The sequence below is a fragment of the Capsicum annuum genome, chromosome 9 (genome assembly GCF_002878395.1).
Source record: "Capsicum annuum cultivar UCD-10X-F1 chromosome 9, UCD10Xv1.1, whole genome shotgun sequence".
Taxonomy (NCBI): domain Eukaryota; kingdom Viridiplantae; phylum Streptophyta; class Magnoliopsida; order Solanales; family Solanaceae; genus Capsicum; species Capsicum annuum.
Genome location: NC_061119.1, coordinates 182593762 through 182607253, shown reverse-complemented (window position 1 = coordinate 182607253; position 13492 = coordinate 182593762). Strand labels below are relative to the sequence as shown.

Below are 13492 nucleotides of genomic sequence, written 5' to 3'. Positions count from 1 at the left end.
TGTGAGATTTTCTCAGATCATCATAGCCTTCAGTATTTATTCACCCATCAAGATCTTAATATAAGCCAGCGTCGTTGGCTTAAGTTTCTTAAGGATTATAACTTGACTATTCTCTATGACCCAAGCAAGGCTAATGTAGTTATAGATTCCTTGAGCTAAAAGTTGACTAACATGGGTGTATTAGCATATCTTTTGACCCAGGAGTGACAGTTGGCGTTAGAGGTTTAGTTTTTAGCTAACCAGATGGTTAGGTCTGATATTTCAGTGGCTGTGTGTTTTAGTATTCGTGGAGACTAGCTCTTCTTTGATGGAGAACATTTGAGCTTGTCAGTTTAATTATGTTAGATTAAGGTTGATTCGGGATAAGGTATTGAGTGGTAAGGCTTAGGAATCCTCATTCGATTCTGATAGTGTTATGAGGATTGGTAGCCAAGTTTGTGTATCACGAGTAGGAGATTGGATTAGATCGATATGGAGGAGGCACATTGTTCTAGGTATTCCATCTATTTTAGAGTGACTAAGATGCATTGTGATTTGTAGCAACATTATTAATGGGGTGGCATGAAGTAATACCCTAAAGTTTCCTGACTAATTTTGTCTCAAGAATGTCAGGTATTAGCTTATAAATTGAATGATGTTTATTGCATGGGGAATTTTCAAAATTGCAATGGTTCGCAATTGGGCTAGACTTAGTTTGCCCACTGAGATTTCGAGTTTTGTTGACTTGATAGGTTATTACCGATGTTTTATTGAGGGTTTCTCATCTATTACTGCTCCATTGACCAAGATTTTCAAAAAGATAATTTCCTTTTAGTGGTTTGATGCTTGTGAGGCGAGCTTCCAAAAGTTCTTGGACTTGTTGACATCATCTCCAATATTGACTTTGCCCAAGGAGAGCATGGGTTTTATCATCTTTTCTGATACTTCAGGTATTGGGTTAGGTGCTATGTTAAGGAAAGAGGGTAAGGTGATTATGTATGCTTCTCGTCAGTTGATTCCTCATGAGAAGAATTTTAGTAACCATGATTTTAGTTATGCACTATGATTTTGCTTTGAAGTAGTGGAGGCACTACATGTAAGGAGTTTATTAGGAGATTTTCTTATATCATCGTAGACTTGAATATTTCTGCACCCATCATGATCTTAATATGAGCCAGCGTCATTGTCTTGAGTTTCTTAAGGATTATGACTTGACTATTCTCTATCACCCAAGCAAGGGCTACTGCGGTTACAGATGCCTTTAGCTAAAAATTGACTAACATTGGTGTATTGGCATATCTTTTGACTTTGGAGAGACATTTAGGCTTAGAGGTTTAGTCTTTATCTTACCAGATGGTTAGGCTTGATATTTCCATGCTTGTGTTTTTAAGAATTCGTAGAGACTATCTCTTCTCTATGGAGAAGATTTGAGGTTCTCAGTTTGATGATGTTGGATTGAAGTTGATTCGAGATAAGGTATTGAGTGGTGAGGCTAAGGAATCCCTACTGGATTCATATGGTATTATGAGGATTGGTAGCCGAGTTTGTGTATCAAGAGCAGGAGATTGATGTGTGAGCAGATGCTAACGTATTTGAGGCTTTTAACTTAGGATAATTGCAAGGTCTTAAGCAACTTTTGTTGTTTTTTTTTTATCTTTGATTTTACAGTAGAAGCCAAGATGCAAGAGGACCAACAAAGATGGAAACAAAAGAGTTGAAATTTGAAGCAAATAGAACAAAAGTGTGTCTGACGACATTCCTGATAAGTTGTCAGTCATGTGATAAGTTATCATAGATACCGCTAGCCTTAGAAAGAAAATGGACCTCATCTAAAAGTTGTGACGACATTTCCTAATAAGTCATCAAAGAGTTGATAAGTCATCGGGTTTCATTATCCACCTTAAGCAGGAAGTCCTAAAACTGAAGAAGAAGCTGCCGACATTTATGATAAGTTTCCAGACTCCTGATAAGGTGTCACGAATGTCGTCATCTAATCCGAGAAATTACTGAACTCTGTGATTTTGTTTCCATAATTAGGGTTAACTATTTAAAGCATAGTTTAGGGTTTTATAAAGGGGGGTGGAACCTGTTTTGGGACACGTATATTGTTATTTTTCTCTATAGTTTCTTGGCTTGAAAAATAATTTACTTTGAAGAGATTTTCATCAATATTTTGGGATTTCTATTCTGATCTAATCTGAGAATCACTAGTTACTATTCATCTTGTGGCAAGTTCATCTTTCAAATTATGAATACATCTAGTTGTTTTGCTTATTACATTATGAGTGGCTAAATCTCTTTAACCCGAATTATGGGATCTATGGGTTAAGTCTTGGTAAGATGCTAAGTGTTTAAGCTTCAAAATGTAATAGTACTTTTTGATGATTCCAAGATTTTAATTTTTGTCTATTGGTTGCAAATGATAGATAGCACCTGCTTTGACTTGCTTGAGATAAGAAATCAAATATAGTAGGAAGTGAATTATTGACAGGGACTGGGAAACACTAAACTTCCATTTAATAATTGATGCTGTAACAAAGTTGATTAACCTGAGGTGAAGTTTGGTTAGTAAATATAAATTCTCTAAGTCTGAGAGGATTAGGTAATTAAATTCTTAAGTAGGTTGAGAGACATTTAGGCATAACTTTGACAAAGATAATTTGTTGTCCTACCTACTGTGAGAATCTTGAATCACTATTAGCATCTGTCAAGTAATAAAATCCATAGTGAACATAATTCTGGTTTTCCATAAACTCTTGATTACAAATACTGAAACTAAAGTGACTAAAATTATTGGCTAATCTCCAAATCCCCCATTTCAGGAATTATCCAACTATTAGTTGATTAAATTGCAAACAACTTAAGTTCTCACCATATTCCCTACGGGATTTAACCCTAACCTAGTTGGGTTATCTATTGACAACGATCGCTTACATTCTCATTAGAGAGGTATAGTTTGAGCATTATCAAAAGTGGCGCCGATGTCGGGGAATACAGTTGTAAATTGAAGTTTGTGTGCGCTAATTGATTGTTAGTCAAGTTTCCTAGTTTTACGTTTATTTGTTGTTTTTGTTTATTGTAGGATCTTTGTAGTGCATGCCAAAAACCAGAAGTTTCGGAGAACTATTATTACCATTTAATCCGAAACCACAATGAATTAGAAGAATGGTGGACCAGGAGGAAGCTGACAGGTTAGCAGCCTTAGGAAAAGCTCAGGTGAATGTGCAGAATGTCGATCAACAAGTACGACATCCAAATCTTAAGGATGTATATTTGGGAGATGAGGAGTTGTTAAACCCTGGTAACCCAAGGCATGTAGAGCAAGTAGCTGTACCAGTACAACATAATGCTAACAGGAACCGTCCATTTTGAGGAAGGCAAGATTACCAGCCGGTTAAGTATGACCCCAATGATGATAATGATTGAATGATAGGTGCAACGGGTGAAATTATTCCTCCACCGTTGGAACCTGGGTAAAATTCAACATTTTGAGTACTATGATTCAAATCCTCAATCTGAAGGGGCTGTTTGGTGGCCTTCCTGGGGATGACCCCAACTTGCATCTAGTGAACTTTGTCACCATCTATAAATCTTTTGATAACCCAGGAGTGGGTTAGAATGATATTTAGCTAAGATTATTTCTGTTATCTCTATCTGGAGAGGTCACAGTGTGGCTTAATTAGCTGACACCTGATTCTATAACCAACCGGAGACAGTTGAAAGGAGCTTTCCTAGAAAGTTTCATTCTGCCTTCTAGGAGGGTACAATTGAGGGATGAGATCAGCAAATTTAGGCAACTCCCAACTGAAGCCTTGCATGAAACCTAAGAGAGATTCAAAAAGAAGCTGACATAGTGTCCGAACCCTAATATGATGGACATACACTTGTGTAGAATTTGTACAGGGCTCTTAACTCTGTGACAAAACCAATTATAGATAATGCTGCTGGCGGTTTGTTTGTTGATCTTACATTTCTAGAGACTTCAGAAATACTAGAGAGAATGACCAAACATAGTTGGGCATGGCATACCAGAGACTCTGTGGTCGCCAGCCCCACTATTTCTGTGGGTATGACTACAGAACAATGCAGAAGAGACAAGGAACGTGACCAAGATATGGCTCACCTAAAAACACAGATGGACTTGCTAACCAAGCACTTGCTATCAGGAAAGACTGAGAAGGTGAAAGCTGTGGGATCATAAGATAGAGTTGATGCTGATTCAGAAGAAGAGGCGAATTATGTTAATAATTAGGAGGGTTTCTGAGGCAATAGCCAAGGGAATCAAGGTCGGAATTATTATTATATTCCTGGTTATAAAGAGAGGGAGCAGGGAAATTAAAGGAACAATAATGATAGGAGTGAGCTATATGTCCTTCCTAGAAATCATGAGGTGATACAACAAGTTCTAAAACGATATCTATGGAGGACATGATGGCTAAGTTGCTGAAAGGAGTGGAGGCTTCAAACTCTGGTGTGACCACCATGAAGATTGATCTGTCATCTATTAGTCAGTTGGTGAACTCACACTCCACCATAATCAAACAATTGGAGCAGTAGATGAGCCAACTCTCCACAATATTTAACCAAAGGAAGAGTGGAATGTTACCAAGTGATACGGTTCAGAATCTATGGAATGATGGTTCTTGTATGGAGATTACCACTAGAAGTGGTAAGATATTACCTGGCCCTTCTGTGGGCAAAAGTTTGGTTGAAGATGTGACTGAGGCAGAGGATGAACCCAAATAAGAATGTCCAGTGGAGTCTGAGAAGATAGATGGTTCAGGTGATGCTCCAGAAAAAAGAAAAGAGAAGGGGAAGGAGGTAGTGTTGAAAAATCTCCTAAGACCACCACTTCCCTTTCCTCAAATATTGAAGAAAAAAACCGATGATGCAAAATTCAACAAGTTCATGGTAATGCTCAAACAATTGATAGTGTATGTGCCATTGGTAGAGGGATTGGAGAAAATCCCATGACATTCCTAATTCATGAAGAATCTAGTAACAAAGAAGCAGGCAACAAGATATGAATCGGTGGATAATCTCCACCATTGTATTGCATTTTCTACACAATCATTAGTGCAGAAGAAGGACGACCTTGGAGCATTCACTATTCCATGTGCAATCAGGGCTCTAAATTTTGATAAGGCCCTATGTGATCTAGGGGCCAGTATACGCCTAATGCCATTCGTTATTTACAAGAAGCTGGGTATGAGGGATCCTACCTCGACGAATATGCGATTGGTGATGGCGGATAAGTCTGTAAAGCGGACAGTGGGCATATTGCATGATGTACTGGTAAAGGTGGCCGACTTTAAACTGCCTGCTAATTTTGTAGTTCTAGACTGTGAGGTGAACTTTGAAGTGACCATCATCCTTGGTAGACCATTCTTTGTAACTGGGAGAGTGATAGTGGACATGGAGCTGAATGAGATGAAGTTTAGGATCAATGACAAAGAAGAAAGATTCAAAATACACTCATCTATGACACAGAAAAGGAGAGGAGTGTTTTCTCAATCGTGGATGTATTCTATGAAGATGTTAAAGAGGTATCAATAGGTTGTCTTGGCGAAGTCTGAGTAGTCAAGATAACCAAGTTATACCGCGATATTAAATCAGGCGCTATTGGGAGGCAACCTAAAATTTTTATGTTCTGACAAAATATTTATTTTCTTAGTTAGGTTCTAATTCAAATAGGGTGGAATCTATGTATCCAGCTAGGTATTCTAGATGACATATTTAACGGGCTGTCATAATTATGATAAGCTGTCAGATTCGTCATCAGTGAGATCAAAGTTGAGGCTTGTTCTGCTAAGGCTGACGACATTCACAATAGGCTATCACAATTATGATAAGCCGTCAGCTTTTGTCGTCAGAAAGCATAAAAGAGTAGCAGAAACTTTGGGCCAAATTAAAAAGATCCGACCCAGGCCACAACTTTGTCTTTCCACCTTCCCACATATTTCCTTTCTTTTCTTTAAGTTTTATTACATTCCATACTTAGTTTATTTTCTTGACTTTTTAAAATATTTCCAAGTAAAACAAAAGAAAATTTTCTTTCTTTTTGAGAGTGAGTTTGAAGTCAACATCAAGAACTTGTCTCTCGTTTAATACTTCCTTCTCACTCGTATAACTAAGCTGAAAGTGTCAAAGGTGAAGTCATCCATCAGGTATGCTCAAAACCTAACTCTTCTCTTCAGTTGGTAAGTAATACACTGATTTGAACCAAGGCTCCCATGAAGATTGAGTCAAGGTTAGCTAGCCAATGTGTGAAAATTAGGAACTAGGGTTTGCTGTGCAAGCTTGAGACTTAAAGCCCAACTCAAAAACGTTAATCAATGTGATTGTAAGAAGAAGTTGGTTTAAAAATCAAGATAAAATTATGTTGAGGGTTTTGTTTTAAGTTGATGACATAGCTGACAAGCTATCACAATTATGATGGATTATCAGATTATGTCGTTACAAGTTGAGGAAAGAAAGCCCGTTCTATTAAGGATGACGACATGGCTAATAAGTTATCACAATCCTGATGACCTATTAAACCATGTCATCACACTTGTGATCTGAAGCATAAATAAACCCTTTCAAGGGGTGTGGAACTTCAATGATTGATGTGTTTGTGTTTATACTCTTGAGTTTCGACTAATGGTTTCTCCCTTTCTATAAGTCTTATAATAGTACCCAAAGGAAAGAACTCAGAATCTACATAGAAATTGACCAAGGGAAGTGCACCCTAAAAGCATTTTGATGAGGAATCCGACTATGAGGAAGAAGAGCCACTGCTCAGAAAGAAAAGAAAGAAGATAGGCCCGAAAATCCTTCACCACCCCACCAGTTGAGGTGGAGGAGAGTGAAGAGAGTGATACTGAGCCAACAACGTCTGAACATATAGCTTCTGAGTAGACGTCCTCTGAGCAATAAGATTATGAAAATGCTAAATCTGAAGAGCATAATTCAGATCATCCTAATTCCAAGGAACATGAGTCTGGGCAACCTAAATCCGAGGGACCATCAACTGAGTCCCCTTCTACTGAGAAACAAGATGATGAATAATCTATGATTTGGTGAACTATAGTTAAAGGCAAGAACCCTAAATTCCTAGACAACACTAGGTGGCAAATTCCCAAAGCACAGAAAATCTTATTTGGTGGGCTTCGCAGAACTAATAGAAAAGCTGTTAAAAGGCCAATCTTTGAAGAAAAAAGGATCATCACTAAAGGGTTAAGCAGATATCTTGAAGTGGAGCAAAAATTTTGTGACTATGACTCGGGATGGACTACAAGAGAAGGAAACTAATTTTTCCCTATACTAGTTAGGGATTTATATGCGAACTATCAAGCTCGCTTGAAAAACATGTGTAAAGAAGGAGAGAAATCAGCCGATCAGCCTTTGTTGGATAAAGTTCCAGTACGGGGTGTAATGGTGGATGTTTCTGAAGCAAAAATCAACAGATTTCTTTATGGCCCAAACTTTACTCCTCAGGCCACTTCACCTATATTCTATGCTCGGTTGAAGCATCGGGAAAATCAACAATCTTTGTCAGCCACACTCATAGCTGATGGAGAACCTGAATAGCTGACCAACTCTACTGAAATGATCTTTCAGGCCTTCCTGAATCCAGAGGTATGATTTTGGTAGGGTATTTTATGTATCTGGTTGATGCCCACAGATGGAGATAATATGCTTCTGGATGATAGAGCAATACTAGTTGCAAGTCTTATGGCTAACCTCAAATTGAACTTTGGAGATATTATCACCGAAGAGATGAAAATTTAGGTCTCAAGGTCTGTTATGGCATATCTTTTCCCTTGTCTAATTATGAGGTTGTGTAAGACAGCTAATGTGCCTAAGGTTGTAGGGTTATATGAAGAACTACTTGCCAAGAAGACCCATAATCCTACCTGATATGATAAAAATTAGCCGAGGCTAACACTTGACAGAGGAGTAGAGGTTTTAATAGATCCACCGGTGACAGGTACCAGCTCAGCACCTAATATAGAAGTACATGATTCTGAAGCTACACCACGGACATCCTCAACATGAGCAAATCCAGTGCCTGGAAATGGGACAATCCCTTCCGCTATAGTACCTCTAATAAAATTTGCCTTCAACCTGATAAACTTTAGGAGAGTGTCAAAACAAGCCAAATGGTGTGAAGCTCAGCTACAACTCTTTGACAAACAATTTACGGTTGCGGTAGATAAGAGGGTTAAGACTGTACTTGAGCCCTACAAGGCTATGCTAGGTAGGATTGATGAATTGGAGAATTATTTTAGTATGTTGTCGAAAGAGAGGGTAGTTCCAGAGATTACAGTATTTAGATCAGACCTAGACAAGGTAAAAATAAAAGTTAGAAAGATACAACAACACCAATTTTTGGTGTTAGCAGATTTGGTTGTGGAGGAGTCTGAGGTAGAACTCTCATTACTTGATCTCATAGAGAAACCAGTGAAGAAAAAGAAAAAGATTGATAAGAAGAAAGGCAAGGGTAAGAGAGAGAGAGAGGCCTATAGTGATAATAAAAGAAATATAGAGAAGAGGGCAAGAAAAAAGGATGAAAAAGAGGAGGCGAAGAAGGAGATGATTGAGTCATTTATTAACAATGAGAAATAGGAGGCAGCCATCCTAGTGAGAGCTGTAGGTTCCTCCACAAGTAGGCCACCAGGAACTACTAGGCCAGCTGCACCAGATCAAAGTGAGGCTCTCAATGGAGATAAGGTAGCTAAGGATACAGCAGCAGGGGCAGGAACCCATGACCCCCGTGCTTGATTTACTCTAGTTATACCCTAACCCTTAGTTAGTTTTTCTTTGATTTTATGTTGAGGGTGCAAGGTAAATTATTGTTGTAAAATTTTGTAACTGACTAGGAGAAATACAAGTAACTAAGGCTGTTAACTTATTTTTGTGATTTTTAAGCACCTCTCTAATTGTATAAAGGTTTAAATGTGTGATTTGCATCTAAGTGTGACCACTTTGCATTGTTGTATGACATTAGTTCTAGTGACACAACAATCATTGCTAAAAAGCTGCAGGAACTAAATGAGTAGTAACTTGTGATATACTTGTGTGCCATATACGTGTGAGATCTTACTTAGTCCCCTCTATATGTTGAATTCAGAACTTGCCCGATTAGTCTTACCTAAGTTAAAGGATAGAGGATAGGAAAGGATCATAGACCATTTTGATATTAGCCCACTTTTATCCTAAATGACCTTCCCTGTATGTAGAATATCCCTTGATCTCTACTTTGATCCTGATTAGCCTATTTCTTTTTATGACACCTATCAGCTTCCCGTTTATATCATAATGAATCTATTTTGGCCCCGGTCTTTCTTTGACACTATGCACCTTGACGTAGGCAACTAGCTTAAGTTGAGGGTGTCTATTTAAGGGGTGTGTGATGTCAAATGAGTGTGAAGATAGGTAGAATAAAAGAAAAGAATAAAAAGTTGGGTGCAGTGAAAAAGAACAAGAAAAGAAAAGTTGCAAAAAAAAGAAAGTGATTGTAGGAAAGATAGCACCCATACTGAATAAGTTTGATCAAGAAAAGACAAGAATAGAAAATGTTAATAAGTGAATCTCAGAAGCTAATGTAGTGTCAAGGAGGCTTAGTCACTTTAAATAGCATCAAGTATCATACTAGCCCCTAGCCTGCATTACAAGCCAAAGAGAAAACCTATAGTGATCTTAGCTGCCCTATCTGAAAACCTTGGTAATAAAAATAAGGGCAGGACTATGGTACTTGGCATACATTGATTGGAACTTCATTCTAAGAGTGAGTTTCTTTTGAATGTCCCCATAGTTACATATATGATTGCTGATATGAGAAAGGGGGATTTCTTTATTATGAGGGCACACCAAATATGTTGCTAGTTGCTAACTTGTTTGGATAGTGCAATACTAGTCTATGCATGGTTGTTATAGCAAAATTAATGTCGTATCTTGATTCCTGTGTGTTGCATTATTGTTCTTCAATAATATACACAATTGTTCTTGAATTGACTGACCTTGGAGATAGTGGAGATGTTTTGAGATAATATGGATGAATAACTACCGAATGTACTTTGTATCCTCTTGGTTGTGTTTAAGTTGCTTGAGGACAAGTAATTGTTTTAAGTTAAGGGTGTTGATGTGTGAGTAGATACTAACATATTTGAGGATTTTAATTGAGGATAGTTGCAAGATCTTAAGCAAATTTTGTTGTTTTTGATTGTTTTATCTTTGATTTTGTTGTAGAAGCTAAGATGCAAGAGAACCAACAAGGATGGAAACAAAAGAGTTGAAATTTAAAGCAAATAAAAGAGAAGTATGTCTAATGACATTCCTGATAAGTCATCAGCCATGTGATAAGTTATCAGAGATACCATCAACCTTAGATAGAGAATGGAACTCAGCTGAAAATTATGATAAAATTTCCTAATAAGTCGTCAAAGAGTTGATAAATCATCAGGTTTCATCGACAACCTTAAGCAGGAAGTGCTAAAACTAAAGAAGGACCTGACGACATTTAAGATAAGTCGTCAGACTCCTGATAAGGTGTCACGAATGTCATCATCTAATTCGAGAAATTGCTGCACTCTATGATATTGTGCCCATAATTAGGGTGAACTATATAAAGAACATTTTAGGGTTTTATAAAGGGGGGAACCTGTTTTGGGACACGTATATTCTTATTTTTCTCTCAAGTTTCTTGGCTTGAAAATCAATTAACTTTTAAGAGATTTTCATCAATATTTTAGGCTTTCTACTGTGATCTAATCTGAGAATCACTAGTTACTATTCATCTTATGGTAAGTTCATCTTTAAAATTATGAATACATCTAGTTGTTTTGCTTATTACAGTATAAGTGGCTAAATCTCTTTAACCCAAATTATGGGATATATGGGTTAAGTCTTGGTAAGCTGTATAGTGTTTAAGATTCTAAAGGTAATAAGACTGCTTGATAATTTTGAGATTTTAATTATTGTCTATTGGTTGCGAATAATAGATAGCACCTGCTTTGATTTGCTTAAGATAAGAAATCAAATATAGTAGGAAGTAAATTATTGAGAAGAACTTGGAAACACTAAATTTCTATTTCATAATTGACGCTGTAACAAGGTTGATTAACCTAAGGTGAAGTATGGCTAGTAAATATAAATTCCCTAAGTCCTAGAGGATTAGGTAATTAAATTCTTAAGTAAGTCGAGAGATATTTAGGCATAACTTCGATGATAATCTATTGTCCTACCTACTATGAGAATCTTGAATCACTATTAGCATCTGTCAAGTACTAAAACCCATAGTGAACATAATTTTGGTTTTCGATAAATACTTGATTACGAACACTGAAACTAAAGTGACCAATAATTATTGTCTAATCTGCAAAACACCAATTTCAGGAAGCATCCAAATAGTTGATTAAATTGCAAACAACCTAAGTTCACACTAATTTCCCTGTGGGATTTGACCCCAACCTAGTTGTGTTATATATTGACAATGATTACTTATATTCTCATTTGAGAGGTATAGTTTGAGTGTTATCAGAGATTGGATTAGATTGATTTGGAGGAGGCCCAGTGCTCCAGGTATTCCATACATCTTAGAGTGACAAAAATGTATCGTGATTTGAGGTAACATTACTGGTGGGGTGTCCTGCTGTAATACCCCAAAGTTTCCTAACTAATTTTGTCTCAAGAATGTCAAGTATTAACTTCTAAATTGAATGATGTTTATTCCATGGGGATTTTTCAAGATTGCAATGGTTTGTAATTGGGCTAAACTTAGTTTGACCACTGAGATTTAGAGTATTTTTGCCTTGGCAAGATACTACCAATGTTTTATAAAGGGCTTATCATCTATTACTACTTCATTGACCATGATGACCTAGAAGATGATTTCCTTTTAGTGGTTTGATACTTGTGAGGTAAGCTTCCAAAAGCTCAAAGACTTGTTGAAATTAGCTCCTATCTTGACTTTGCCCAAGGAGGGCACTGGTTTTACCAACTTTTCTGATACTTTAGTTGTTGGGTTAGGTGGTATGTTGATAAAAGAGGGTAAGGTGATTATGTATGCTACTAGTCAGTTGATGGCTCATGAGTAGGATTTTTGTACCCATGATTTAGAGTTTTGCACTGTCACTTTTCTTTGAAGTAGTAGAGGCACGACTCACATTGCCAGCGATGTTGGCATAAGATTCTTAAGGATTATGACTTGACTATTTTCTATCACCCTAGCAAGGCTAATGTGGTTGCAAATTCCTTGAGCTGAAAGTTGACTAACATGGGTGTATTGGCATATCTTTTGATGCAAAAGAGACATTTGGTCTTAGGTTTTATTATTTATCTAACCAGAGGATTAGGCTTGATATTATAATGCCTATGTATTTTAGCATTCGTGGAGACTAGCTCTTTTCTGATGGAGAATATTTAAGCTTGTCAGTTTAATGATATTGCATTGAGGTTGATTCAGGATAAGGTATTGAGTGGTAAGGCTAAGGAATCCTTACTGTATTCTGATAGTGTTATGAGGATTGGTAGGCAAGTTTGTGTATCAAGAGTAGGAGATTGGATTAGATTGATATAGAGGAGAACCATTGTTCCAGGTATTCTATCCATCTTAGAGTGACTAAGATGTATTGTGATTTGAGGCCATATTACTGGTGGGGTGGCATGTTGTAATACCTCGAAGTTTTCTAACTAATTTTGTCTCAAGAATGTCAAGTATTTCCTTCTAAATTGAATGATGTTTATTCTATGAGGAATTTTCAAGACTACAATGGTTTTCAATTGGGCTAGACTTAGTTTACCTGTTGAGATTTGGAGTTTTGTTGCCTTGATAGGCTACTACCGATGTTTTATTGAGGGTTTCTTATCTATTACTGCTTCATTGGCCAAGATGACCTAGAAGATGATTTCCTTTTAGTGGTCTGATTCATGTGAGGTGAGCTTCCAAAAGCTCAAGGACTTGCTGACATCAACTCCTATTTTGACTTTGCCCAAGAAGGGCATGGGTTTTACCATCATTTCTGATACTTTAGGTGTTGGTTTAGGTACTATGTTTATTAAAGAGGGTAAGGTTATTATGTATGCTTCTTGTCAGTTGATGCCTCATGAGAATAATTATAGTACCTATGATTTGGAGTTGTGCACTATAATTTTACTTTGAAGTAGGGGAGGTACAACTTGTATTGAGTTCATTGTGATATTTTCTCAGATCATCATAGCCTTCAGTATTTCTGTACTAGGCAAGATATTAATATGAGCCAGCGTCGGAAGCCTAAGTTTCTTAAGGAATATGACTTGACTATTCTCTATCACCGAGCAAGGCTAATGCGGTTGCAGATGCATTGAGCTAAAAGTTTACTAACATAGGTGTATTGAGACATCTTTTGACCTAAGAGAGGCATTGACCTTAGAGGTTTAGTCTTTAGCTAACCAGATGGTTAGTCTTGATATTTTAATGCCTGTGTGTTTTAACATTTGTAAAGACTAGCTCTTCTCTAATGGAGAAGATTTAAGCTTGTCAGTTTGATGA

The 13492-nt window shown here is 37.1% G+C and overlaps 1 protein-coding gene across 1 annotated transcript; it reads left to right on the top strand.

Moving 5' to 3' along the window:
* The first annotated feature begins 4965 nt into the window (after nt 1-4965).
* Nucleotides 4966-5535, top strand: LOC124887144. Its single transcript, XM_047396339.1, has one exon. The coding sequence runs from the start codon at nt 4966-4968 to the stop codon at nt 5533-5535; it is 570 nt and encodes a 189-aa protein (XP_047252295.1).
* The last annotated feature ends 7957 nt before the right edge of the window (nt 5536-13492 follow it).

What these genes read in the sequence shown, in the direction of transcription:
- LOC124887144 (XM_047396339.1), top strand. Translation starts at nt 4,966, where the DNA reads ATGAAGAATCTAGTAACAAAGAAGCAGGCAACAAGATATGAATCGGTG.